At 38.7% G+C, this 27718-nt stretch overlaps 2 protein-coding genes across 3 annotated transcripts in view; both read right to left on the reverse strand.

Annotated features, from left to right (window-relative positions):
• rabgap1l (RAB GTPase activating protein 1-like) overlaps positions 1-27718 on the reverse strand; it is a 378634-nt gene that overhangs the window by 222641 nt on the left and 128275 nt on the right. The window lies entirely within an intron of this gene.
• On the reverse strand, positions 22238-27379 carry gpr52 (G protein-coupled receptor 52). The gene has a single exon (XM_041277493.1). It carries the CDS (start codon positions 24341-24343, stop codon positions 23264-23266), a length of 1080 nt encoding a protein of 359 aa, XP_041133427.1. The 5' UTR covers positions 24344-27379; the 3' UTR covers positions 22238-23263.

Consider the following 27718-nt stretch of genomic DNA (forward strand, 5'->3'; position numbering starts at 1 on the left):
CACATGTGGAGTTTGTAAAAAAAGGACTTCTTCACTTACCTAAGGAAATTGGAATACTGTTACAACTTGTTTAAACAAAACTACATTGATAATAAGCAGGCTATCCTGCTACAGTCGCGGGTCTGTGCAAATTTTAATTGAGACATTGGTCGTGTTCTTATAGTGCAGATTTCCGCAGTGCTGCACAGAATCGCGGAGATGCGCTGTAGACGTCACTCAACACCCACAGAAATATGTGCAGATTCTGCATAGCCCAGCGCAGCTTTGAAATGTTACTGTGGGAAGCTGGCTGCGGTTATGAACCAAAGGGATGATGCAAAGATCACAAGTGACCTGCTAATCGTAATGCAAATAACCACTAAAACTACTGCTGCCACCTTGTTAGCGAATGATAGTTTATCATTATACAATGAAGCAGTGAACAGCCTTGTTCACACTATATTAAATAAATAAATCAATTATTTAAAAAAACACAAAAATCAATGTACTAAATCCATGATAAGTGATTAATAATTTTACAATAAAGTTAATGTTTATCTATTACATTAAACTGACTGTTGATAATCCAGACAAATATAAATATTGCATGTTGACAACGTGTGCTACACTGCAAGGTTTGGAGAAGGTGTTTCTCTAAAAGCTGTGTATGACGTCAAAAAGACAGCAGCCAAGAGCAGCAAGCTCTGGGTAAGAGAACGCAGCAATTGAAACATGTATTCTGTGCCATTGACAGTTTCCTTCAAAACCCTTATCAAAATACAGTATCAGTTCACAAAAAGGTCTTCCTCAGACACTTTGCTAAGGCTGCAAGTACCATCGCTAGGTATTGGCTTGATTCTATTGGGTTGGTCTTCATACTGATGTGTCGAGATATGTAGCTACATGCCCAGACTGCCAGCGAGTAAAGCCGGGTCGAGTGCGCCCCTCCCCTTTGGTTCCACTGCCAATTATTTCCACTCCTTTTGAACGCATTGCAATGACATAGTGGGCCCTTTGCTACCTTCTGACTCCAGGTATACACATATATTACTAATGGTAGATTATGCAACGCGAAACCCAGAGGCAGTTCCATTGAGGTCCACAAGTGCTGCTGCGATAGCCACAGAGTTAGTACAGATTATGGCTAGAATAGGGATCCCCAAGGAGATCTTGACTGATCATGGAACCAACTTTCTGTCTAACACATTACAGAAGGTGTATAAAATAAAAAAAATATGTTCCATCAGGACATCTGTTTATCATCCACAGACGGATGGTTTGGTGAAACGCTTTAATCAGACCTTCAAGCATTTGCTGATGTTTTGTAACGCAAGAGCAAAAACATTGAGCATCGCTTCTTCCCTACCGCCGTTTTGCAGTGAGAGAGGTGCCGCAGAGTTCGACAGGGTTCTCCCCCTTCGAGCTCTTGTACAGCCGACAGCCTCACGTCATCCTCGATCTGTTTAGAGAGGGGTGGGAGGAGCACAAAGGCTCATCCAAAAATGTAATGATTGCCTGGATTTGGCCGGTCATTTAGCCAAGGACAATTTCAAATCGGCTCAGCACCGCCAGCAGCAGCATTACAATAAAAATGCATTAATTCAAAACTTTCGACCAGGAGACAAGGTACTGCTGCTGCTTCCCTCCTCAGAATCGAAATTATATGCCAGTTGGCAGGGGCCATATGAAGTGATTCGGGCTATAGGAAAGGTTAATTATGAAATTAGACAGTCCGATCGCCGTAATGAACGTGAAATTTATCATGTAAGTTTATTAAAGCCCTGGCAGGCAAGGGAGGCCTTATTTATAGCCCTAGGCAAAGAAGAGGATGATTTAGGCCCCTGTCCAGAGACCCCTAGCACAAAAATAATTTCGAGGGGGGAACAATTGGTTCCAGATCAGCAACGGGAGCTGTGTAAGCTTATTGAGGAGTTCAGCAATGTTTTTTTTCTGACTTGCCTGGCAGAACTAACTTAGCTGAATATGGCATTATCTCTCCACCAGGTGTCACAGTACGATAGAGACCTTACCGCATCCCAGAAAGTCACCAAAGAGGTATGGGATATGCTCGTACCTGGGGTGATTGAGCCTTCCAGGAGCGAGTGGTGCAGTCCAACTGTCATAGTGGCCAAGAAATACGGCACCAATGGCTTCTGTGTGGACTTCCGGAAGGTAATTGCTATTGCCAAGTTCAATGCGTACCCTATGCCTCGGGTGGACAAACGTCTAGATAGACTGGGAAGGCGAAGTTTATCTCGACACTGGACATGACAAAGGGATACTGGCAGATCCCCTTAACCCGCAGTTCTAGAGAAAAAATGTGCGTTTGCCAAATAAGAATCTCAATATTTGGGATTTTTAATGGGGAATGGAAGAGTGAAACCCGTTGTCACCAAAATCCAGGCTTTGGTAGAAACGGCGATCCCCAAAACCAAGACTCAGGTGAGACTGGATTACCCGGTTATTACCACCACTTTATCCACGAATATGCCACAGTGGTTAACCCTTTAGTTGACCTCATTAAAAAGAGTGCACCAAATTTAAATGGTCAGTAGAGTGTTAGGGGACGTTGGATACTGTTAAGAAAAGACTCTGCCAGGCCCCACTCTCACCACCCCAGATTTCACCAAGAGATTCATCTTCCACGAGGATGCGTCAGATGTGGGTTTGGGTGCAGTCTTGTCCCAAAAGGTTGATGTAGCAGAACACCCGATATTGTACATTAATAAAAAGATGCTCCTTCGGGAGCACAACTACTCCGTAGTCGAAAAGGAGTGTTTGGCCATTAAATGGGATACTCACTCCTTACGATACTACCTGCTGCGACACTCATTTGATCTCGTCATAGACCATGCTCCACTCAAATGGTTAAGCACAATGAAGCATAGCAATGCCCGGATAACTCAGTGGGATCTGGCACTGCAGACTTCATGTACCACATGGTACATCGTGCAGGGAAAGACCACCAAAATTCAGGTTATTTTTGGCACTTCGTTCCGAGGGCTAAAAGGAAGTCAGTCATGTAGAAAAGAGACGGACCTTCGGTACACTAACTCATTGACCCGGAAGGTAAACAATGTGGCCACAGATTACAGGAGTGGCTGCAATCGTTTACCAAGGGGTCATGCGTGACCGTATAAATAGAGGTCGAAACGATGCATCTGTTCCTTCGCTTTGGTTACGAAAAATAATCTGGAAGGACCTGTGCAATATTGTCATAACGTATCGTGAGTGTTTGTTTTGTCTTATCTATAATTGTTGCTTGTATATTAATAGACGGCTAACATGTTCTGGAGCTGTCGCTAAGGGCCAGCACAAAACTGCAATGCAGAACAGAACAGCACTGCAATATTGTCACACATGAGACCATATCACCCACCACAAGCACTACAGCACGAACCCAGGACTGGTGACCGTGCTTGTACATTGTGGGAGGGACACTTGTGTTTATTGTTTGGGACTGCAAACCCTTTGTTATTTACCCCGTACACTACACATTGCTGTGTATTGCCGGGGATCATTTGGTCACCAGACCTGGATTGTATAACAAAAGTACTTTTCTAACTGGATTACAAATCTCTGCCTGTTCATTGCGCACTGCATTACTCCTGCACCTGTACACAATCAACCACTTTGCCACAGACTTCAACATACGTCAAGGCATGCTGAAGGGTGAGGCTGTGAGATCTGATCCCTAATAAGCAAGCCAGATATCTGCTCTCCTTCTCGATCAATGGATTAGCGGCTTCAGAGATACAGTCATCATTGAAAATTACCTTCTGTCTTCTTAGGAGGAGATTTTTTTTTTTTCATTTGAAATGTCAAGGTCTCATGGTATACATGGAATGACTCACCATCCATTTTCCTAGACAGGCACTAGGCGTGAAAATCACAGAGAGGGTTTTGAATCGTAGAACTGAACTCACACAAAGAGACAACCCTCAGAGCCACACTGTCAACTTTAGATGCATATCTCTGTGTGGAATGAAATTCTGTCTATGGATTGTATATAATTAAGTGAACACAATGGTTTAAGCAAAACTATGTTAACCATTTTCCTTTTGATACAAAGTAGCTACATTCATTGTATGTTAAAAAAACATACTGAATACCCATGCAATGTTTATTAAAATCCAAGAGAGCAGTTCTCGAGATAAAGCCTACAAATGCTTATTCTCAAACTCCAGTCTACTAAATGTAAATTATTTAGCCAAGGTAGAACATTTTCAGCATATAGTTTGTATTACTTGGCATAACTAACATACAGTACAGACAGAAAACACTCCCATTTCAATGGATATTTCAACCTTTCTAGTTGTAACTTATCTAGATTAGTGTACAGGTAACAAGTTATGGAGTGTCGAAAGCAGTTATGGAATTTTGCAATGGGAAACTTATTTCAATCCTTCAGTTACAACAGAAATCAGTCAGGCTAGCATTTGGAAACTATACTATTCTGGATCATTTTGCTTTGTTTTAACAAAAAGGAGCCTACACATTAGTTTGAATTGAACACATCATAACCTCAACATTGATCAAGACATGCCACTATTGTCTAGCTGTTATGAAACTAATTTCAGGAACTGTATAATTTCTATGAAAGGACAATGTTTAGGGAAGGGAATTTTTAAACGTTTAAATGTATCAACTCTAAAGAAATGGTTAAAAGTTTCATAATACGCCAGACATATAATCGGTTACATGACAAATGTCACCACACGCATATTTTTTTACACATTAATTTTAGTAATTTATCATCAGTATTCCATCGTGTATCCGACTGCTCTAGTGCCACACAGTAAGGACGGATATTATGAAAAGGAAGAGGTTTGGCAATTGCCTCCAAGTAGCTTTTCCAATTGGTGCAACAGAAAGATTGACACTGGGGCGGGTTTTATTCACGGTAGATATGGCGCTTCATTGGTGCACTGTGTGTGTTCATGCCTGTAGCAGGCATGGTATGGTATCAATTCCACGGCACGGTAATAACGTTAATGACGTTAGTGTTTTTTCTGAGTTTGTTCTATATTCCTAAACAAAGGAAGCCACGTTTGGAATTATTTTGAGGAACAGGATGAGAAAACAGTGGTATGTAAGTAATTATGCCAAACAAAACTGCCGCTCCACATAAAAACAAGTTCAGTGCTCCACCATTTGAAATGAAAACATTCAGAATTGTTGTAGATGGAGCTACTGATGGCAATAAAAAGCAAACATCCATAACAACATTTTCTATAGATGTGGCCTAACAGGGGCGTGATCACGTTATCCCCTATGAGGACAGTGCATGTGAATCGGGAATGCAGCAGTTTTGAAATCAATGCAAGATTATCCCAATACTGTGCCGACCCATAAAACAGTAACAGCGAGGCTAGAAGAACTTAAAGAAAATGGTGCTGCAGCGGTTCACACAAAACTTTCAAAGGGAGAAAAAGTTGCAGTTACCACAGACTCGTCGACCACATTCCCCAATCTTCCCATAGGTGGAAGGCTTTATTGCACTTGAAATTGTTCTGTAAGCTTTTGGACTGAACGGCCGTTTATGTTTAGTACAATTTTTATTTGTATCGTGGAACTACTGCACTAAAGTAAAGGACCTCTGAGGCACACTTCAAACAGGTAATGTAAAGTTGTGTGGATACGTGAATTTGAATATTTTACATAATTTAGTAAAACCATAAATATAAACATTTCAATACATACGTTGATGTGTACAAGTCTTTGCGATGTTAAAAAAGTTATTTGCTTATTTAGGGTTTATTTGCTTAGAAAATACTAACCAGGGATGTCAGTATCAGAATGTAACAAAGAGTGTGTGTGTGTGTGTGTGTAGATATGATTTAAACGTTTAAAACTCTGACACTGCAAAGTGTTTAAACATTCATAAAAATGTACCAAAAGCACATCCCTACCAGTGTTATGTCTGTTGTGAGTTATGGGATTGGACAGAATTTAGTGCAGTAAGAAGCTGAGATATAGTTGCCTGGTAGTCAGAGATTGGGTTATAAAAGTAATCTTTCGCAAATTCGGTGTGTGACAGGATAGTCCTCACAATTCTTCTCATCACCAGAAAAATTAATGTTATTGAAAAATCCAGCTGGACTACAACTGTATTCAGCTGTTATAGCCCTGCTTGTGAAATTCCTATTCCAATAAAATTAGCATTGTCACCGCTGTTGTATCTTTTAAGTCAAGACTTAATTTCTATGCACACCTGTAACAGGGCACTCACTACATGTGGCTGAAGGAATGACTGATTAGATGAAATGATGACATGGATGCATGTTCGCCACTAGACTGACAGGAGACCGACTGGAAGGTTGGGATTGACATGCCTGCAGGCGTGTAGAGTTACTAACATAGAGTACTTGCAGGAACCCCACATGTTGCTACCAGCAATGATAGCTCACGTGGAACAGATGGCCCGTTGTACAAAAGTCAAAATAAAACACTGTACAAAAACTATAAACAAAAAGTGCCATGTGAAGACGGCTTGCGCTACTTCATTAACAAACGGAGGTCCCGCTTCCAAATCTGTCTGCTATACTGTGTGGGATATCCCGAAACTAACTAACTCCCTGTCCATCAGGCAGTTCACCCAACTCCAACCACACATATACACACAGCCGTTGCTTCATTGCAAACTCCTTCTCCCAGGACAAAACCACCTCCTGACCTCGGAATATGCACACGGTCGCCGTTAGAGGAGGTCGTTTCGTCTCCTGATCCTAGTCGTTCAGCAGCACAGACAGGCCGATGTTTCGGCAAGAGCAACACTCTGACCCCTATGGCTTAAAGCAGCCATTAACTGTATAGTCAGGACTTTTATTCCTGGCGCTCTGCTGCACCAAGCCCACCTGCTGATTAGGAGCTTGCAGTTGGTAAACACACACGCAGCTCGTTGCCGCAACTAAACACAGCAGGCAGGCTGCTACATACAGAGCATCAGGTTCCCCATTAAAACTAATCCCATTTAGTTGTACAATCTCAACACTCCTTCTGTGCAGGGCTCCAGTCCTGCTACAACACCAAACATGAATTGGACAAGAATATACATAAGAAAATAAAAAAACATTTAGCATTGAATTTATAATGTTTCTTTTACTGTTTCTTATAAATAATCTTCATAATAAACCAGTTTTTAAAACACACACACACACACACACACTATATATATATATATATATATATATATATATATACATATATATATATATATATATATATATATATATATATATATAATATATATATATATATATATATATATATATATATATATATATACACACACACACACACACACACACACACACAAATGAATCTGTATTTACAGTAAGTTTGTTGGAAGTGCAAAACGTAATACACTTTGTAAGAAGCACCGTCATCATCAAAGTCTTGTCAATTTAATTAAAAAATGTATGCAGCTTTGATTAAATCAGATCTAACCATCTTGTTTCTAAATAAACAAAGTGTTTGCATGAATCTCTAATTTAAAATAAATAAACACATATAGAAATCCCTTTATATTCCCATTGGTTAAAAATAGGACATCCCCTAGCAGTGTCTTCTGGGTCAAAGCATGTGAAAGCATGTCAGTCAATATGGAAAGCAACTGGTTGGTTAATGACAGTAAGTTGGTTCGGACATTTGAGATTTCTATAATGAATCCAAGTACATCATCTGTAAGAGTTATGGAATTATTCTGTGCACAACAATCACTTTAAATTCCGTTTATCTCCACTACTTTTGAATGTTTGGCATTCACAGTCAATAAAGCACAATGTTATATCCTTACCCACCCAGACAAACACCCTAATGGAACCTGTGAAAACACATCCTACTTTCAGGACGACCCCTCAGTGTATATCTCTACTGGAATTTATTGAACGGACACAGAGCAATTTAGCAAGCTATGTACCGCCACAAAGAGGGTGGATCGATTCATTACTCTCTTTCCATTTCATCCAAGGCGCTTCATTGCCTGGGATGTTTTTTTTATAACCTCCTTCAGTCATACAGTTGATAAAGCAAAACCTGCATAATAAAGTGCTGCCATTTATTTTCCATCTTGTGAATGTGAACAATACAAAGACAGAGATGTATTGAAGTAATGTACCTGGCTTTCCATGCGTTTGATATTTGCTGGAAAACCCAAATGACCTCAGGGAACAAAATTCAACCACTATGAAAACAAAATGGTTAATAATATTATTATATATTATTATATAATAATATATGAAATTATTATATTAATTTTAATTCGTTATTAAAATAGAAACTTGACAATTAATTACATCAATCATTTGCTTTGAAAACACCACCAGCAAAAAAAAAAAAAAAAAAAAAAAAAAAAGTTATTGGGGTATGTCGGTCTCCATGTGCCTACAAGTTGAGATACAAAATACAAACAAAAACTAAACACTGTTAAGGTTTACTGCATTTAGTAAACATGGTAGCAAAAAAGAGAGAGACTTATATGAGGTTACGATAGTCTCAGCTAATCAATGCACATTTAAAGCTTTACATTTAACGCAGTGTTTCGCCAACATTGAGCATCAGTCTTGCCATTTAACTGAGAGATCCTCCAAGGGTTGGCCAGGCTAAATTAAATTATCCAATTTCATACAACCACAATTATATATGTGTTTCCCTGCCAAAATATTTCCAATAGCATGGGGCTTATAGCACTTATAGCATGGGGCTTCTGCCAGAGAACTTCATCTTTTAACCCATCTTTCACAACCTCCCTTTATCCCAACCCCTCCTCATCTTCAGCCAATAAACAGACATAGCTAGCAGGACAAAGCTGAGGGAACTGGCCTCTGGTCTACAAGGTTGTTGGTCGACATCCAGTATTTTTTATATATTTTTGATTTTAGAATTGTGTTCATTGTGCAAACATGACATGCAGCAGTGCATATGCTTTCCTTTGTTTTACAGTACAGCTACAGTAAAAGCATGTCTTAGGTGGGGGTGTTAAAACGATTGTCAGGGACAATACAAACATGTGCATGAAACACAATATTATACAGTGGACCTTACTAAAGCCGCAGACATGTTTTAATTATAGTCACAAGACTTTGTTGATGACACTGCTGCTTGCAAAGTAAGCCTACTGAAAACAGATACACTTTAAATTTAAAAAGGTGATCCCACACTATATGCTTCAGTTCCGATTTTCATTATGCATAAAATCAAGGAATAGCAAAACTGTCTTTATTCCTGTTATCCTTGTAATTTTTCAGTGTAGGATCATTCAAAATACAATGCTTTTGTTATGAAAGGCAACACAATATCATTATTTATTATGATGCCTTTCATAGCACTGGCTGACAAAAACTCATCTCCATAAGCAATTAAACAACTGTCAAACAGTTTGTATAGGTTTATAACATTTTTCCATTCTGTCCAATAAACATTGACAGTACATGATAACTCCTAAAGATAAAAAATCTATAACCCCCTTACATGGAAATTGCACAATCCCTCGTCTTCAGTTACCCCCTGTTGAATACACTCAATGTACTAACCCACTAATGCTAATTACTTCTGTGATAAGTCGTATTTCTTAAATATCTATTTATCTATTAGTCTATCTGTGATCCCTAGTGGTGAAAATTGTAACCATTTTACAGCCAACTAACAAACTCCTATATGCCTTGTATACTGTCATCCACAGGAGTTATTTGATTTTTATCAAAGGTTTATAATATTTATACAGCAAGTTTTGCAGCATCTAGGACTGAATAATGTTTCCATAATGTTTCTTACCGAATCTCACTTTCAAATCTATCTTGCATTCATTCAAATCCAAAGACAAAATGACTGGGCAAATCAAACCATTAGAAACTATGTTGCTCTGCTACACAGATGCAGAGCTTAACCAAAGACAAGTCATTCTCTGTATTAGCTATTAAGTACAGGTTTAAACATACTTTCTTTTACAAATGTTGTACTTGTTATATAAACAGAAAACAACATGAATGTCGACTAGCCTCATTTGTGGAAGAACTACAATACTTTTTTTGTGTTATGTTTTTAATGAAAGAAAAATGCCCTGTGTTGTTTTGGATAAATGACAGCACTGCTCTAATAAACTTACCTAGAGACAATGTTCTCATAACTTTTAAATAGAAGGGCTGCTTCTACATCTTCTGTGTAGACTGCAGGCCAGTTTGTGCAGATTAAAAGTTGTAACAACCCTCTAATCCAGTACATTGTAAATGAAGGTACATACAAATAACCCAACAATTACCAAAAACAAAGAGCCACGATAATTAGGTTCCAGGTTATTGTTACAACTTCACCAGGGTACCTAGTGCTTCTGTTACAGAACAGGTTCAAATTGTAATCCCACACACCATTTAGAATACAGGAACACAATACTAAAATTGAGAATGGAATTAGAGAACACGCACAGAATGAACTAGTGATGCTGATCTAATGTTACACATTCAATCTTCATTTCATTTTCGAACAGCATTGTATTGTATTTAAAATACCCCTCCCCCCAAATAAAACATTGGTTTTCTGTTTACTTGACAAGCATAACATGTTTTTAGAAGGTGCTAATATTAGATACAACAGTGGGGAAATGGCACTGAGCTAAAACAGTGTACACAGATGTAGAAGTTCCTCATATTCGCACAATACATGCGGAAGGTTAAAAATGTTTTTAGAAAATTGAGCAGTAAATGGCATTATATCTAAATGCAATTTGAAATGTCTGTAGGTGGTTAGGAGTGCATGATAAAGGTTTGGTGAATATGCAAAAACAAGACATTGGTTTGTGAGTGTGACACACAGACAGAAGAACATGATCAATGGATAAGATTATAAACTAAAATGGTGGTAACAAATACAGAAGAAAAAAAGCATTGAATCGGCAAGGTTCCACAGGGCAGCAGTACAGGGCAGGAGTTCATTCCCTTACTTGCTGTACTCCCTAAACCAAGGAGTGCATTTAGTCTGTTACAGTCCACTGCACAGTGCCTACCAAGCAAAGTGCATTGGAAGATACCATCTTCAGGAAAGGTCACAGCTGCTGTAGCCCAGACCCCAGGGAAATAAAGATGGAAAAAATAAACAGAAAGAGCACTGTAACTGACCTTTTGCTGATATGTATTCCAAACAGATCCATTTAAGTTTGTCTAGTCAGGCAGCATTGGTACGAATGCTAAGTAGAGAAACTGAAAAATTAAACTTAAGTGCAAGTTCTTACATAACTTAAGAACATAAGAAAATGTACGAATGAGAGGAGGCCATTCTGCCCAGCTAAGCTCAGCCGGTTCCCAGTAGCTGATTGATCTCAGAACTTTATCAAGTTGGTTCTTAAAGGATTCCAATAATTCAGCCTCAACTACAAGACTAGATAACCCATTCTATACCCTCACCGCTAGTTTCTATACTGCGCTGAGAGCACTGGCTTGGTTAACTATGTCAAAAATGATTGAAACAATCAAAAGCTCCTGTAATATGTATTCTGGCTGCACATAAAAGGTTAGGATGTTTATTTTTGTACACATTAATAGTCCCCTAGAGTTGCAGGGGTGCTCTCCACTTGTTTACAGGGACTGGGAGACTGAAGCCTTGTTTTTTTTTTTCCTAAGTTAACACAAGGTGCAGTTTTAGCAAAGTGCAGATGAACGGTTCTGTCTGCTCAAACTGTGCAAAATCAATTCTGTTATAAAAAGAGACAGCATGCAAGCCAGGTATTGACTTCTTGTACTCAGGAACCACTATTTAACACAAACATTGCTCTTGAAATCAAGCAGTGTCTGCCATGTACGGGATGACATCTATACATAGGTTAAGGTGTACTAGAATTCTGACAAATCCTAAACAGCCATCAACTGATTTCACACAAGTGATTTGTAATGAGAATTAGGAAGAGATAATTTATCTGTGAATCAGGGGTACACAATAGGATATTTTCTGTCTGTAGTTTAGCTAGGAACTTGGTTTAACATCTCATCCACAAAAAGCAACCCCCCGGCAGTAATGTGCACTCTATACTACCGCCCACTACTTTCTGCAGTACTTCATTTTCCATGGAGAATTCCCACCCCCAAGCGCTAACCAGGTTTAACCTTGCCAAGTATGCCCAGTAGTATATCAGATATAAACAAAAGTACTGGATAATATTAAATGTCACGTATACGTCCTCTTACTGTATGAAATAAGAGACACTCAACATTTACAAATGTATAACCTTTAGAATAGCTCTCCCTACTCAAACTGTTTGCGGGCTAATTAGGATATCAATAGTAAGACATGTTAGAAATGCTAACTTTGGACCTGCAAGAAAGAATATAGAAGTCACCAAAAGCCTTTTTGAGCCATATTAACGAAGCAATTTATCTCCTACGACTGTGTAAAATTTTAGTTACTCTTGAAACATGTGGTTATGTTTTGTTCCATATTCATAAAGCATGTTCTACTGTAAATTAAAGACGTGCCTAACCAAAATACAGCTTTGTCAAATAAGAATATAGCTTTATTAAGGACTTGTTTAAACTGTAGTCAAACACACATATGACAACTGAAATATGAACACTGTACCCTAGTATCAAAAAACAAAGGTACTTTTTTCACATATGTACAAGCTTTCCACAAGCTTGTTCAGTAAGATGAAATATTAATATTGACTGGCTGGGGTAATTCCTCAGTGTGAGCCTGGTTCCTATCACTCAGGTCCAGTCACAGGCCAACACCCAGGTCCTCTGCCACTGGAACATGGTGGGGGGGGGGGGGGGGGGGGGGGTGGTCTCGCTGTCGAGAAGTGCCCATCAGTGTCCACTCCCTATAAATCTTAATGTTATTTTCGTGCTTTTCAGGGGGGGGGGGATTTAAAGGTAATGTCAAGACAGCAACACATGTTGAGTGTCGGGAGTGTAAAAACGTAAAAATAAACATCTTTACTGCATTACTTTTATCAGCTTTAACTTAACCCTACCCCGAAGACAAATGTATTGCATGTACAGTGTCTCTGTAAAAGAATACTTAACCATGACATCCAAGGTTAATACAGTATCTTGGTGAAAGGCAACAAAGGTAATTCATGTTTGCTTTCAAGTATTTTTAATAACTGAAAGCAATGAGCTACTTTTAAAGGGGAACTCTACTCAAAATAACAAAGCCCTCCAAATGCTCTGTATTCATAACAAATGCGTCTCGCTGTGCCAATTTTGTTAAAAAGACAAGCGTTTGGCCAGTATTTCCATTTTTTTGTAATTTTCTCGGTCAGCTGGAAATGCAGGCTGTCGCCATATTGGAATGTTTCTGGCGCTGATGTTACATCATATCATTGACAGCCACCCACACCCGTGAACGCCGGCAGGGTGAATTATGTCGGAATCCCACGCGTTCGGTTGCTAAAATAACAAAAGGAAAAACAGTAACAAAAAGTATTTTTCTGTGCCTAGGCCTTTAAATCAACAAAGTTCGGCCATAACAAAACAATGGCTACATAATATAGGAACAGGACATACGCTCAATAGAATACTATGTGTGACTATAGAGCGAGTCAACGACAGGACGTCACACAAAACGCAATGGAAGAGACGCTCCAATACATTCAATGTTAATTTGTTTTAATGGTTTTTATATAATATACTGCTCAAGGAGAGGCTGAAAAAGATTTAGTTAACATGTTTTCTATTGAAATGGTTATATATTAAATTTGCATTACGTTCCCCCTTTAAGCAATGTGACAAGAGGAAAAGAAGATGTGCAATACATACATTGCCTGCGTGTATCTGCTTGAATAAAGCTAAACAGTGACTACGTTTCACATTTAGCCACGCACAGCGAAAACGGTATTCAAAACGATTTTGTAAATACCAGCTAAAGTTTGGTTAAAATCCTTTTCAGCCAGACGAGCTTAACTCCTAATTGCATGTGCACCGTGCAGTTAAAGGCCCTATTTCATTCATTTAAATACTGAAAAAAATGTTACAAAGCTTTGAAATAGGGCTCATAATTTACAATGAAGGCAGGTGATGCTCACTGACAGTGGCTAAAAGGAAAGGTTACTTCACAGTTTTGCTGCAGCACATATTAATATTAAATATAATTTCTAATGTAGTCAGCATGAAGGAGATTTTCATAAATATTAACATGATTGGATGCACCATCTTTAGTTTCATGAATATGGATGAAACCTCTGGGGATAAAAAAAAAAAAGACTGTTCAAACTACGAAGTGAACATCTGAAGCATAGTACTGTAAATTAGATGTTAAATCGGGCCTGGTTTGTACTTTTCTTAACAAGCCTCTATCCGTCACAAGCAATCACTTTTGTAAAAGACAATTCATTAGTAACTGCCACAGGATGGCTTGAGCGGTGATGTCAGACCCGGAAGAAACACACAGTACTGCAAGGTGAAATGGTGAATGCGCTTGCTTGCACCGGTTTATTGCAAATATAAGGTTTAAACAGAAAACAAAACACTGAGCAAAACAAACGGCGTGGTGGCCAAAACAAACAGACAGGCAAACAAACGGTGGACGAATGCTATACAAACAAGTATCGTGCTGGGCCAATTGTTATTGTTATTTTTCTTACTCTTATTTTAATCTCCTCTCCACACCCGTTCTCCACTCACGAACACAAAACCCCAAGTGAGTGAATTGTGCAACCATTTATACAGCTGTGCTAGGATTCAATTACTAATTAATTATTCACTTGAATCCCAGCAAATGAACTAATTTGTGTAATCCTTGTGCTCACATATTAATATACCTTTTATCTGCACGTGAAGTGATTGTGCAATTCCCGTGCCTAAATACAACTATATATTTTAAATCAATTGTGCTCCACAGACTCATTTATATCTTGTGCACCATTATATCCACATATAACAGACAACATGAAACACACCGCATACAACATAATACACAAAATACACACTGGGGCGGGGCACACTGCCACAGGAACATACATGCCACAGCTGTTAATACAAAATTAGAGCTCACAGTATCAATTCAATACAAATGAATCAAGTCAAAATTCAATCAATTAACTGTTGAGAAAGAAATCTAACCCTAAGCTACATTTTAGCATCTGCGTACAGAATAACATTTAAATGGACATGATAACTTTTTATGGATCAAATCATGTTTTGAATATTGCCTTTTTTTAGTTAGGTGCGCTCCTTGTCAACATTTATTTTTCAGGGCTCACAATATAACAGAATATGTATTTCAATGGTGTTCTTTATTGGAACACAATGACACCCGTTAATTACATAGCAGGTTTTGGTACTTTCAGTTAATGAGTTGAGCCAACAATAATCCGTGATTGAGTGGGGCAGAGATAGTGGTATCCAAAGTCAACAACAGTAAAGCTCCAGGTATAATTGTTTGCTTCGCTGTGCTTTTCCTTAGCTTGACTATCTCTGTATTTGGTCAGAAGCAAAGAATACATTGAAAATCATCAAATGACGCAACAAATAACAGGTTTCATGATATATCAATAAAGCACCTCAAGTTGGCTTAAATAAATACATAACTCTAAAAGATAAATAATTTATTATGGTATTTTGTGAGCCCCTGAAAAATAAATGTTATAATTCCTCAAAATGTATCCTGGTATTTGCACAATTCCTAATAAAGAGGTATATATATTTTCACTTTCACTCTCCATGAAAGAATCCATGTAATGAAACATATACTAACAAATATAATGCCCCCATAGAGAATATGTTACCTCATAAAAACAAACCCCTTTGGGGGGTCATAGAGCCATTAATAGACTTGGAAACAACACAGGTATTAATCAAAATCTCTCTTTCTGTCTCCATCACAATGAAAGCTCAGCATGATGCAGAGTGTTAGGTTTTATCATAACCCTGGTTCTCTGAAATAGGAATATTAACCATTACAAAGGTGTTTCCCTTTAAGACACCCGAACCGAAGACTCTATACCAAAGATTCTCGCTAGAGCAGGGTGGTGCTGCTGAGGTTCCGCCCCGCAACCACAAAACACCAGCGAGCCCCGTAAGCATTGCTATTTTCTTGCAACCATGAACGCCGTGATCCCGAACTTAATGGCTAATATTCCTATTTCAGGGAACCAGGGTTATGATAATAACCTAACGTTCCCTTTCAAGTAGGGAATATTAACCATTACAAAATGGGTGAGTATACCCAAGCGGTTGCAAGTACGTGGCATACAACCCAATTGCAAGCTAGTAACCGCTTATGTCACAGTAATGTTCTATATTGAAAACATTAAGATTAACTCGCCTCTAATGTTCTACCGAGAGGGTAGACTGGGAAGCCACCCTCAGTAACCTTGTGCCAAATCTGTAGATCTGACATTCAGAACCTGATAGAACCTGACAAACGTATGAGAGGAAGCCCACACCACTGCACTGCATATGTCCTGAATAGATGTACCGTGGAACAACGCTCATGAAGTCGTCTGACCCCTGGTGGAATGGCCAGTGAGGTTCTCAGACAGGGACAGACTGACCAGTTCATACACAGTCTATATTGCGCCTGTTAACCATTTGGACAGATGCTGTTTAGACAGAGCCTGTCCCTGGGACTTAGCCCCATAACAAACAAACAGTTGTTCCGACTGCCTACAGCTTTTAGTCCGCTCCACATAATATGCTAACACCCATACTGATCAAAGCATACAGAGCTGGCGCTCCTTATCATATTAGAAAGGAGGGGGATGGAAAGCCTCCAATTTCAGCGAGTGATTAATGTGGAAAGCCGAAATGGTCTTCGGCAGGAAAGCTGGGTTAATATGAAGGGTGACCTGTGTTCTGGCCTCTGAAAAAAATTAAACAAGCTTTTGAAATTGAAAGTGTTTGCATTTCACTCACCCGCTTAGCGGGGGTGGTGGCAAGAAAGCGGTCTTGAAAGACAAAGTTTTGAGCTCAGCTGAATGCACAGGATTAAATTGAGGTTTTGTCAGTGCATTAAGTATGTCGTGGGTTCAAATGCAGCCGTTCAGGGTCCAAACCCAGAGCTGCAGGCTTGATGGGTTATGGTGCCACAGAGCGCCCCGCGCCTGACTGAGTAGGTCGTGATGCATCAGAAGTATCCACAGCTGGCCGATCAGGAGCTGCATCAGAGAGGAGAACCAGACTCTCCTTGGCCAGAATGGGGCTGTTAGGAGCACCCTGGCCTGGTCTTGTCTGATCTTCTCCAAGCACAAGCGCTGGAAATGCATACAGCGTAATTTTATATATATATATATATATATATATATATATATATATATATATATATATATATATATATATATATATATATATATACACACTACAACACACTCCAACTGTTGACCAAGTCACTCTGTACTAGGATCTCGGGAAGGAACAGCTAATCGAGCAGCAGGCTTCCCACGGCACACAAGGCCACGGTGGGACTTGACCAGCACAGACTAAAAATAACAGAAAAACAGCTTGAAATAATATTTTACTTCAGCGATTCTGAAATATATATGTAAATATATATATATATATATATATATATATATATATATATATATATATATATATATATATATATATATATATAAACACACACACACACACACACACACACACACACAAAATATAGGGTGCACTGCCGTTTTGTGGTTGAGGGGCGGAGCCTCAGTAGTGCCACCCTGCTCTAGCGAAAATCTTTGGTATAGAGTTTTCAGTTTTGGTTTCTTAAAGGAAATCACCCACTTTGTAATGGTTAATATTCCCTACTTGAAAGGGAACCCTGGGGATGATGAAAAAAGTTTACCTGTAATAGGGCTTCTTTGTAGGATGATGAACTCCACACACTCCCAGTCTCCATGTTGCTTGGTCAGGATAAGCAAACGCATCTCTTACCCAGAGATCATTGATATAATCCTTTTGTTGCCAAAGCCAGTGTCCCTCCTGCATAAAACATGGGGACTGGTAGTTCACTTTGTGTGTGGAGTTCATCATAGGAGGTAAGAAACTCTTTTCTTATTAATTGTAAAAACACAGAAGAAAAGTTGACACTGATTTTGACAATTAAAAAAATAACAATAACATTATTTTCTACTGTTTACAACTACATTAGATTAGACAGCTTTTTGTGAGCTATATACTGAAATAACAAACCACTATCATGTATTTACACAGACCTCTAGCAAATATTGGGTCAGCTGAATAAACGTACAACTGCGGGGCGTGAAATAAATACAATTTTAATGAGCAATCTGTCCAAGTGCATTGGTAGGGTTATTTTACTGCCAATACAGAAGGAATATTATAACAATCGCCATTGAGGGAACTTGTTTTGGGGGTAAACTGTAAAGGAAGCATTCTGCACCTGTAAGTCTTTTGCAAAAATCTGAAAACCACATGAGTGTTCATTAATTCATACCAAAATAATAAGTATACAAAGTTGATGTAAAGATCCGTGCAAAGTGATTTGCGACTGCAAAACACCCATATGTAGCTGCTGTAAAGTGGGACGTTTGCGGTAAAATTGCGACGTATGTAAAGAATGGTCTTTACCCGCTATCAAATTAGCACTTTGTCATCATTAATCCATTTAAAAGATATTGAAATGTATTCAAATTAAGAAAATAGTATGGAACTGGGCAGGGATCTAGAATACTAAGCAGGTGAAACATTATGTTGCCTTGTACTTAAGCAAATGCTGACCCTCCAAAAACTCCTCTGACAAGGTGCAAACCATTGTAGAAGCGAGTAATTAAGAGCTGTATAAAACCACACACCTTGGCCTCAGTGTAGCTGCTGTGGTACACTGCTTGAAGCGGCAATGCTTGGCTCTTGTTGAGGACAGGCAGGAAAACCTTTGGAAGAGAAGGGCAAGACGGAGAAGAACCCGCATATTCAAACCCAGGGTCACTTTCTCTGGGATAGACTGTCCTTTCTGCTTGCCTCTCCTTCAGTGTCAGTTGTGATGTGGATGGTGGCCCTGCTCCATAAATCTCGTACAGTGCCTACTGCTCTCCATACTCCTAACTCGCAGCACCTCTGGTCTGAAAGTGCGGCCATTAACTAGCCCGATGCACAGGTGGCGCTCATTGTGACCCTCATTATCATGATTGCAGCTCATTATTTGTGCGTATTGAGCAATTTTCATTGCTCTTAAGCTTACATAGGTAGCAGTGCTACATAATTGCCTGGCCACTAGGCAATTTGGATATTGCAGCCACACCTGTTTGCACTACGACTATTCTTACATCAGCCCCAAGAGGTTTAAGTGGAGTAAAATGAGCAACTAATGCCCTACCCCAGTGGATGGATTTTGGTATACATGTAATATATACTGTACATCTATACTTTTTAGACACCATGCTTCAAAGTCTGCACATATTTGAAGAGATACCTGTTCAGGAATAGAAGATAAGAACAGGGTCAGAGTTTGGATAAACAGTTAACAGATATGTAACAGGATAGTACAGTGTAAAGTAACTGTGGTTTGTGCTAAACTGTAAAATCTACTCATACAAACTGCTACTGCTACTGTGGCAGAGCAAGAGCTGTACCTGTAAATATTGTAGTTTTTGGTGTGCTTTGGTGATGGTTGGCAGGGATGGCGTTAATTCCTTTACCTGCCAAAACATTTGAGAATGTGGCTGCTCCAAAATAGAGTAATTGGGGCTAATTGAGATCAGCCACATCCTATAAAAGAGAGCCCAAGGCTCCATTTTGAGATGAGTTGGTGAATTAGTTTGTGTGCTGTTACTGTGTCTCTGTATCTTGTGTTTTTTTGTTAAGTAGTGAAGTTTTTGTATTTTGTTTAAGCCTTTTTGTTTTGGCCCGCGTGCCTGTTTATTTGTTCCTGTATTTTGTTTGTATTATTTTGTTTATTAAAAAGTGTGCATTCTGCAGCTTCCTTGCCTCTGTCTCTTTCCTGCCGTGGCCCTTCTACAGCTACCAACAACCTGTGTCATAGCAAGCTTGTGTTTTAAGACTTCCTGGCCAGCAGACAGTAGTAGAGTTCTTGAATCATACGAGTGTAGTAAGGTCTATTTTCTCAGTAAACTAATAGTTAAGCCATGTGATTATTAAGTTAATAATTAATTTGTCAAATAATTATTACCGTCTGTGCTTACTGCCGTGTGTGCCACTGCATCCATTACTTCCAAAGTCACTTAAAAACACTGTAGCACAACTGCAGCGTGTTTTGGAAATGGATAAACTGTGTTTTCTTTGTTAATGTTTTCTGTATCATAAACTCCAAAAACACACAGAATTAATTAATATACTAAAGAAATGGATTGTAAACAGCTTTATATCTTAGATTTTCATGACGCCTTTTAGAGCAAAACAAAGCACAGCTTTATCAAAAGTACATGACATTACATGTAAACACTGTTCTTCCATGAAAAGAAAAAAAAAACAACATAACACAATATTCTGAAACCCTTTATATGAACCCTACACAGAGCTTCTTAATACTCACTTTTATAATTGACAATTAATAAACACACACATATATTTTTCAATCCAGCTGAAGGAGGACTTGTGGTCCGAAACGTCCTGACATAATTGATGTTTTTTAATCAATTATTCACATTTTTGTGTACCTACTGAAAGCAGACTTCAGAAAAGGGAATGATTTATGTGACAGGCATTATTCAGTTTCCTTTCAATGTCATATTTTAACCCTTAGTATTATCCTTGATTACAGAATGCAGACTGAAAGAATTTGCATACAAGCAGCTTCCAGCGGAAATATAAATGAAACAGAATGAGAGAGTAAGTGATTAGTGTTGTTAGTGCTTTAGTGAGAATTAGCCTTGAACTGTCTTCCAAACCTGCTCTCCTACATTAGTCTTTGGGGAAAAATACAAAGACCACACCTCTTGCTGCTGACCTTACAACCAATTTAAAATGAGCAGCAAAAGACTGAATACCCCAGTCTTATCCCCACCACTCTGTCAGCTTTAGTGACAAAAGTAGGTGTGATACACAGCTGTCAAATACAACTGGCAAATTATATTGGTAGCAGCAAAACAAAAAACATTAAAATGCGCCATTTCATTTCATTAAAAAAGTAGTGCATAGTGAAATCCCTAATTAACAAGCGTTAATTTGCAGGTACAATTCCGTACATATTTTTTTTAGGCATGTATTGTTTTTTTGTATAACAAGGCATATGATGTTACAAATGTTTAAATAAATCAATTACTTTACTCAGTCTCAGGTAAAACAAAACTAAATCAGGCAAACAAGCATTTTTCAATGTCATTGAGAGAAAAAAAAACAAGCCCCTGTCAAATATGTTATTCCCATGAAATACATACATAAAGCTACGTCCACAAGTTTTGAAACACCTCACCAGAATTAACCAATTTTATTTCATAAAGTCGAATGGAAACTGCTGAACAAAGTTACGTTAACATATTGAATTACATACCGCTTTGTAGTTTTCTATATGAATTTTTTTTTTTTGGAAAAAACTGACAAAGTAAAAAATGTGACATTTTGAAATCTAACATGAAATACTGTACTACTATTATGGTTTCCGGTATCAAAAAACGCGATATTAAAACATGTACAAACTAATGTACTACAATGTACATAATATATATGCGGCGCATATATATATATATATATATATATATATATATATATATATATATATATTATATATATATATATACTACAAAAGTTAGGATTTTAAATCTACGACGTTTTGAAAACTTTTGGTCACAACATCATACGTACGTAAATAAATAAATAAATAAATAAATAAATAAACAAACACAACAATTTTCCCTATCAAGCTTTCATCAGAGTTTACTATGACTTGACGGTTGACGTGTTTTGCTTTAATTGATTGAAAAGATATGCAGCAGTATGTATTGAAGGATAGACAAAGGTTCCTCAAACAAGTTCCATTTTCATATTCACTCTTTCGGATGCTCTTAATCTAACAATCTAACACTACACTGCAACACGTGATATTTATTTTAAATGAGACATAGTTCATAAATGTTCCCAATGTGATGTGTTGTTAAAAATGTAAGCACATGTAAAACTATTCTTGTTTTATTTACATATACGACAGTTGATCACAATTATAATTAAGTGAGATTAACAGAATACATAATGTTCATATCTCCAGTCACCACTTTTTAACAATGTTAAAATAGTCCGACTAGCTCCATTGGTAACCAATACTAGAATTTTTCTTTTTAAAAATATATATATATATATATATATATATATATATATATATATATATATATATATATATACTATATATATATATACGCCTATATCGTCAACGTTACTTCCTTACTTTCTCAAAAAAGGCAAACTATAACATGGAACAAGAATGTTAAAAGAGAATTCATACTGAGTAACTTTAATAGACTCAAGGAAAATCATACGAGGTTTCTGAGCAATTACATATTGGCCATTATATAATTTAGTTTTTTAAAATCTGAATTAATGCTTGTCCTCACAATCTCAGAATTTCACTATAATAGCACACATTTAAAAAATAAATATTTTAAGTCTTCACACATTGTTTAATACTAATAACCCGTTTAAATGTGCACTGAAAATATTAGGCACAGATACAATTAAGATCTACTAATAATAATATTAATAATAAAAAATAGTAAAATCTTTACAATTTAAATAAGATATGTGCAAGCCAATTTATACTTAGGAACGCCTCCTACAGCTGAAAGCTACACAAAGGGTTAATTATTTGTAAATGTGCTGTTATCTTCTATCTTTCTGTTTCCACACATTACAGAGACAGTGCTACACAATTATTACTGACAAAGGCAATGGGGGGAGGGGGATAAAAGAGCCTTATTAATTTCAGATATCATTGACATTGTACGTTATTTATAGAACAGACTAGGAGAGAGACCCTAGATGTTTAGTAAGATGTGCTGAATTCAATTGTCCCCCATCGACCCAATGGCTCTATAACAAGAAAGCCTGTGGAGGTCGGAGGTCATCTTTACATGATTACATTATCCTGCACAGTCGAGACACTTTCAAGAGAAATAAGCTCCTTTCACTAGTGCCGTGAAAACCACATTCCAACTGCAGGCCAAACAGGGTCACCTCTCCACATCAATCCTTCAAGCTTAGACTAACAAGATCCTTGATTAGACACCCGTCTCAAGCTTAACGTGACCAATGGGCCGGGAAGTCCATTTTCCCCTTATCTCCTGCAAGCTGCTTAATTCAGACGTGGATTTACTCCATCACAAAGCTGGGCAAGGCAAGGACTGAACCATCTGAAATCCCTGAACCATCTGACATCTGAACCATTCCATAGATTTGCTGTCAGTTCAAATTGAGCAAGAGTTAGCCCTTTTGCGTGGTTTGGGGTCCCGGATGTCTCTGTCTTTGGAACAAACACAGGAGGAGCAGATGGTTTCGGAGAGCCTGCGCAAGCCTAGCCTGAAGACACTGTTGGACAGGCTGTAAATGACACAGTTGCAGAAGCTGTTGCTGATGGCCAGCCAGGTGGTGACAAAGGACAGGGCAGGATTGTCCAGCACTTGGGAGCTCTCTAGCAGGAAGTAGATAATGTAGGGCAACCAGAGCATGTAGAAGACACTTGTGATGCGGAAGAGGACCATAGCATAGCGGCGATCGGGGCTGCTGTGGCCACCTTCTCCCGTGTCCATCTCCTGGCTGGGGAAACGGGCACGCCGTTCACTGATCTCCTTGTTGTGCTGCCTGCAGATCTTGAAGATGTGGAAGTAGGTGAAGCAGACCACAAAGGCGGCTGGTGCATACAGGAGGCACACAATGAAGCCTGTGAAGTAGACGTTTGTGGGCCAGGAGCGGGCACACCACTCAAAGATGTCCCCGTGGTAGCCCGGCTTCCCCCAACCAAAGAAGGAGGGCAGGAAAATGAGGCAGGAGTAGATCCAGATGAGAACAATACAGATACGGAGCCTGCAAGGAGTGACCAGCTGGTTGTAGGACAGCGGCTTGGTAATGGCCAGGTACCGGTCCACACTTATGCAGGCAAGGCAGGCCATGGAGACACTTTTGAGCACAGAGATGATATAGCCAAAAAGCTGGCAGGTCAACCACTCCTGGACTCCCGTTCGGTAGTGTAAAAGGGAAAGTGTGGGGACCAGACAACTGACGCCCACAAAGAGGTCTGCATATGCCATGGTTTGGATGAAGTAGCTGGTGGTGTAGTGGTGAAGCAAGGGAGCACAGTGAAACACAAAAATCACGGTCAGGTTCCCAATGATGATCAGAACGGTCAGGAGGACGATGACCACTGTCTCCAGGACACAAGCCTCTTCCATGTAGTGGACAAAGCCCAGTGGACAAGAGTGATACACGGATGCATTGATGGAGCTGGTGTTCATTGTCAGAGTCTTCCATTCAAGTGTGGATTGGTTCATGGCTTGAGACGGAGGGGGGTGGAGGGCCAGAGGATAGCCAGTGCTACAGAGGCAAAATAAATTAACAGGACATCTGTTCTCCACTCTCCAATGTCTGCTAGCCACTATGCAACAGCTGCTGCTTCTATCTAAGATACTGGCGTTTCAGTGGACTGCTCATTCCATTCACAGCAGCAGGGCTGTATTTATGCACCTAAGCTTTTGAAAAAAAAGAATGCAAGGAGAAGGAATGATGACTAGCTCCTTCCAGTGCACAATCCTCAACACTCTATCCATCCTGAATTAGGTTTTTTAACCAAAGACATTATAGAAAATACTCAATTCTCTGAACAGTTTCTTCTGGCAGCTACTATCAGATCTGATATGCTGGAAGCATTGTCTTTCTCTGGGGATAGTTCAACCTACCTTCACAGTAAAAAGGATAAAGAATCAAAGGCAAGGTGTAGAACGAAAGATCCCAAGAGAGGTGACATGAAAAAAGGACATGGATATGGGCTTTTTCAGCACTTAAAATATACCATTCACAAGAGTCACATTTACAAGTGACACAATAAAATACCACAGCTTAAATAAATCCGGTTCCAAAAAATTAATTTATATGACATCCAGGGTGATTCTAATGTAAGCCACACAAAGAGTATAGTGTCAATTTTAACTGCAATAAAATGCAACATAGATTTTCAATTCAAAGTTATGCTAGTTGCTTCACAATGTTATTTAAAACAGCGTTCAAGAAGTCAACACAGGCTGGCAGCATTCAAATCAATAAGACACTAATGTTGAAAAGTGCAACGCACCTCACATTTAAAATCCACTGTACAAGATGCAAAGAAGTTGACCAAAATCAATATACGGGGATGTGTGCTGTCATTCTGAAATCTTCTTAATCCAATGGCTTCTGTCACCAAAAAAATTACTTATTTCCATTTTTTTTAAATGTAGCCCACAGTGTGATACAAAAACACTCCTCCAAGATTAAGCCCTATTGGGTTCATAGATGTGAAGTCCTTGTCATTTCCGTACTGGTTTCCAGCTGGTTAAGAACAGAAAAACTCATGTTTTAGTTAAACAGAGAGAGACCTTTCATTCTGACGGCTGTTCTCCAGTTTCAAATTTCCAGCAGTATTATTAAAAACTTGTCCTGCTCTCTCCCTGTTGAACTTTTAACACTGCTTTTACTGTGGGCTAAACAAGACAATAGAACATTCCTCCTACTTACAGCAAACAAGGTGTTAATTCCAACCAGTTTTATTTCTTCTCCAATTGCACTTGGGGGATACAGTCCTGAATTTAGGCAATGCTTGTTCAAAAATCTTAGAAGAAATCTCCATCTCCCACTGTCAGTTCTCCACAAAATAAAAATTGCACCCGAAAGAGAGGTTAAGCCCTTTCAGAGCGATTCTCCAAGCAGCCGTTTTCACATAAAAACATATACAGCTTCCAGTTTTTTTTTTTTTTTTTTACTTGACGTAGGACTTTCTTTTTATTTGTTTTGTTGTTGTGGAGGAGAGAGAAATCCTTTCCAAGGTTACCTCTACACTGCAGAAGGCATACTGTAGCAGAGGAGCCTCTAATGCAGTGTAAAGGATGCTGTCGTTGTCGCTGGATCTCTCTCTCCTCTCTCTCTCTCTCTCTCTCTCTGACTCTCTTGTTTTCTCTGTATTACTTGGCTGCACCTGAGGCCCCCACTCTACCCATCCCTCCTCCCCGCCTTCCTCCCTCCCTTTTTCTGTCCCTCCTCCCAGCCTATGCAGAAGAATTTGCCATTCAAAAATTGACTTGGTCCTTCTGCCCCCAATAAACACAGTGGCCAATGACCATAGCTTCTGAAATTGTCACTTGGTTACAGTTGCCAGGCATTTGTTGGCTTATAGTCTCCCACGTTAGTTGCGATCAAGCATGACAAATGAAGAGAAGGGCAGGGGGATGGGGGCGGGGGGAGTCCTTGATTATTTGATTGTTTCTATAATATACCTTTAACTACAAACATAAAATCCTTCAGCATAGTACAAATTACAACAAAAACAAAAAACATTTGTGAAATCTATTATTCTAACAAGCGGTATTTTGCTATAATCAGATGCATTATTATCTCTTGTAACACAATCAGTAGCAGCAAGTAGAATTGATTAATAATTAATTACAAAAACAGCTTCTAAAAAAATCCCTTATATTTGTCATAGGCTTTATAGTGTAGTTGGCATTTAAATCTTGTTTGAATGGAAAGCACCCTGATGTTTAATGGCAACCTATTGGGAAAGGGAGATTCACCTCATTACATTCCAACCAAACACTCTCTCCTGCACGGAGAATTAACCAGATGAAAGAATATACAGGTGGAACACACCAGTTCAATACCACACTTACTCACAGTCCCATATGTGCCAGTGTTTACCATAAACAGCTCACAACAATTTATACAGGGCTCTTGCTTGAAAAAACACATTTTGTTTTTGCTAATTTGATTCATGATTTAATTTATGCTAAATTGCTGTGAAGCACCCCAATGTTGTCCCTCAAAGACCAGGAAAGAAGAAATCATAGCCGGGGCTAGTACTGTAGCCTTCAAAGCAAGAAGACACTAATGTTGCAAAGTGCAATACACCTGACATTTAAAATGTTCAAGGTGCAAAAAATCTGACCACAATACTGAATACAGGTCGAAGGTGCGTCATCATTTTGAAATCTTAATCGAATTGTTTCCGTCACCAAGAGAATTGTAGTGTCCACAGCCTAATACAAGAACACTGGTCACACATTCCACCAAGAGTAAGCCCCGTCAGATTCATAGGTATGCTGCCTGTGTCATGATGTGGTCCAATAAATATCAGCAGTTGTTTCCTCGAGTAAAATCTCATTCAAGCATCTTATTTCACCCCAATGTAGTCCCTCAAAGACTAGATGGTGCATTGCCATACCCTTAACGCATTACAAGTTCTAATAGCAACAAAAAACACTTGAGAATGTAGCAAATATACTTATAATGATCAAATTGGCTGAATCTACACTAATTATGCTTTTTTGTTGTTACAAAGGAACAAGGTCAAAAGCATCACCTTTTGCTAGAGACACAGGAAATTTAATTCATCCTATATTTTTGTGTTAGTTTTTTGTTTTTTTCATTAAATTATTTTGACTTATTATAAAGTCAAAGTCAACTGAAAGCATACAAAAAAAAATAAATCTGTAAATTGCCTTGCTTATTGACTGGATTTGAACATAATGATCTGGTCATCACAAAGGCATGGTCACACACCAGCACCACAATAGACTGAAGCAAAACAGAACCACTATTGCATCTCATTAAGCAGTGTGTCTACAGGAGGGTGCTTCTAATTGAAACAGCTGTACTGCAGAAATATCACCATGTGGTCT

Source organism: Polyodon spathula, chromosome 18, assembly GCF_017654505.1.
Source record: "Polyodon spathula isolate WHYD16114869_AA chromosome 18, ASM1765450v1, whole genome shotgun sequence".
Classification (NCBI taxonomy): domain Eukaryota; kingdom Metazoa; phylum Chordata; class Actinopteri; order Acipenseriformes; family Polyodontidae; genus Polyodon; species Polyodon spathula.

Bases quoted from the DNA above. Each gene is read 5' to 3' on its own strand.
- gpr52 (XM_041277493.1), bottom strand. From the start codon at position 24,343: ATGAACCAATCCACACTTGAATGGAAGACTCTGACAATGAACACCAGC.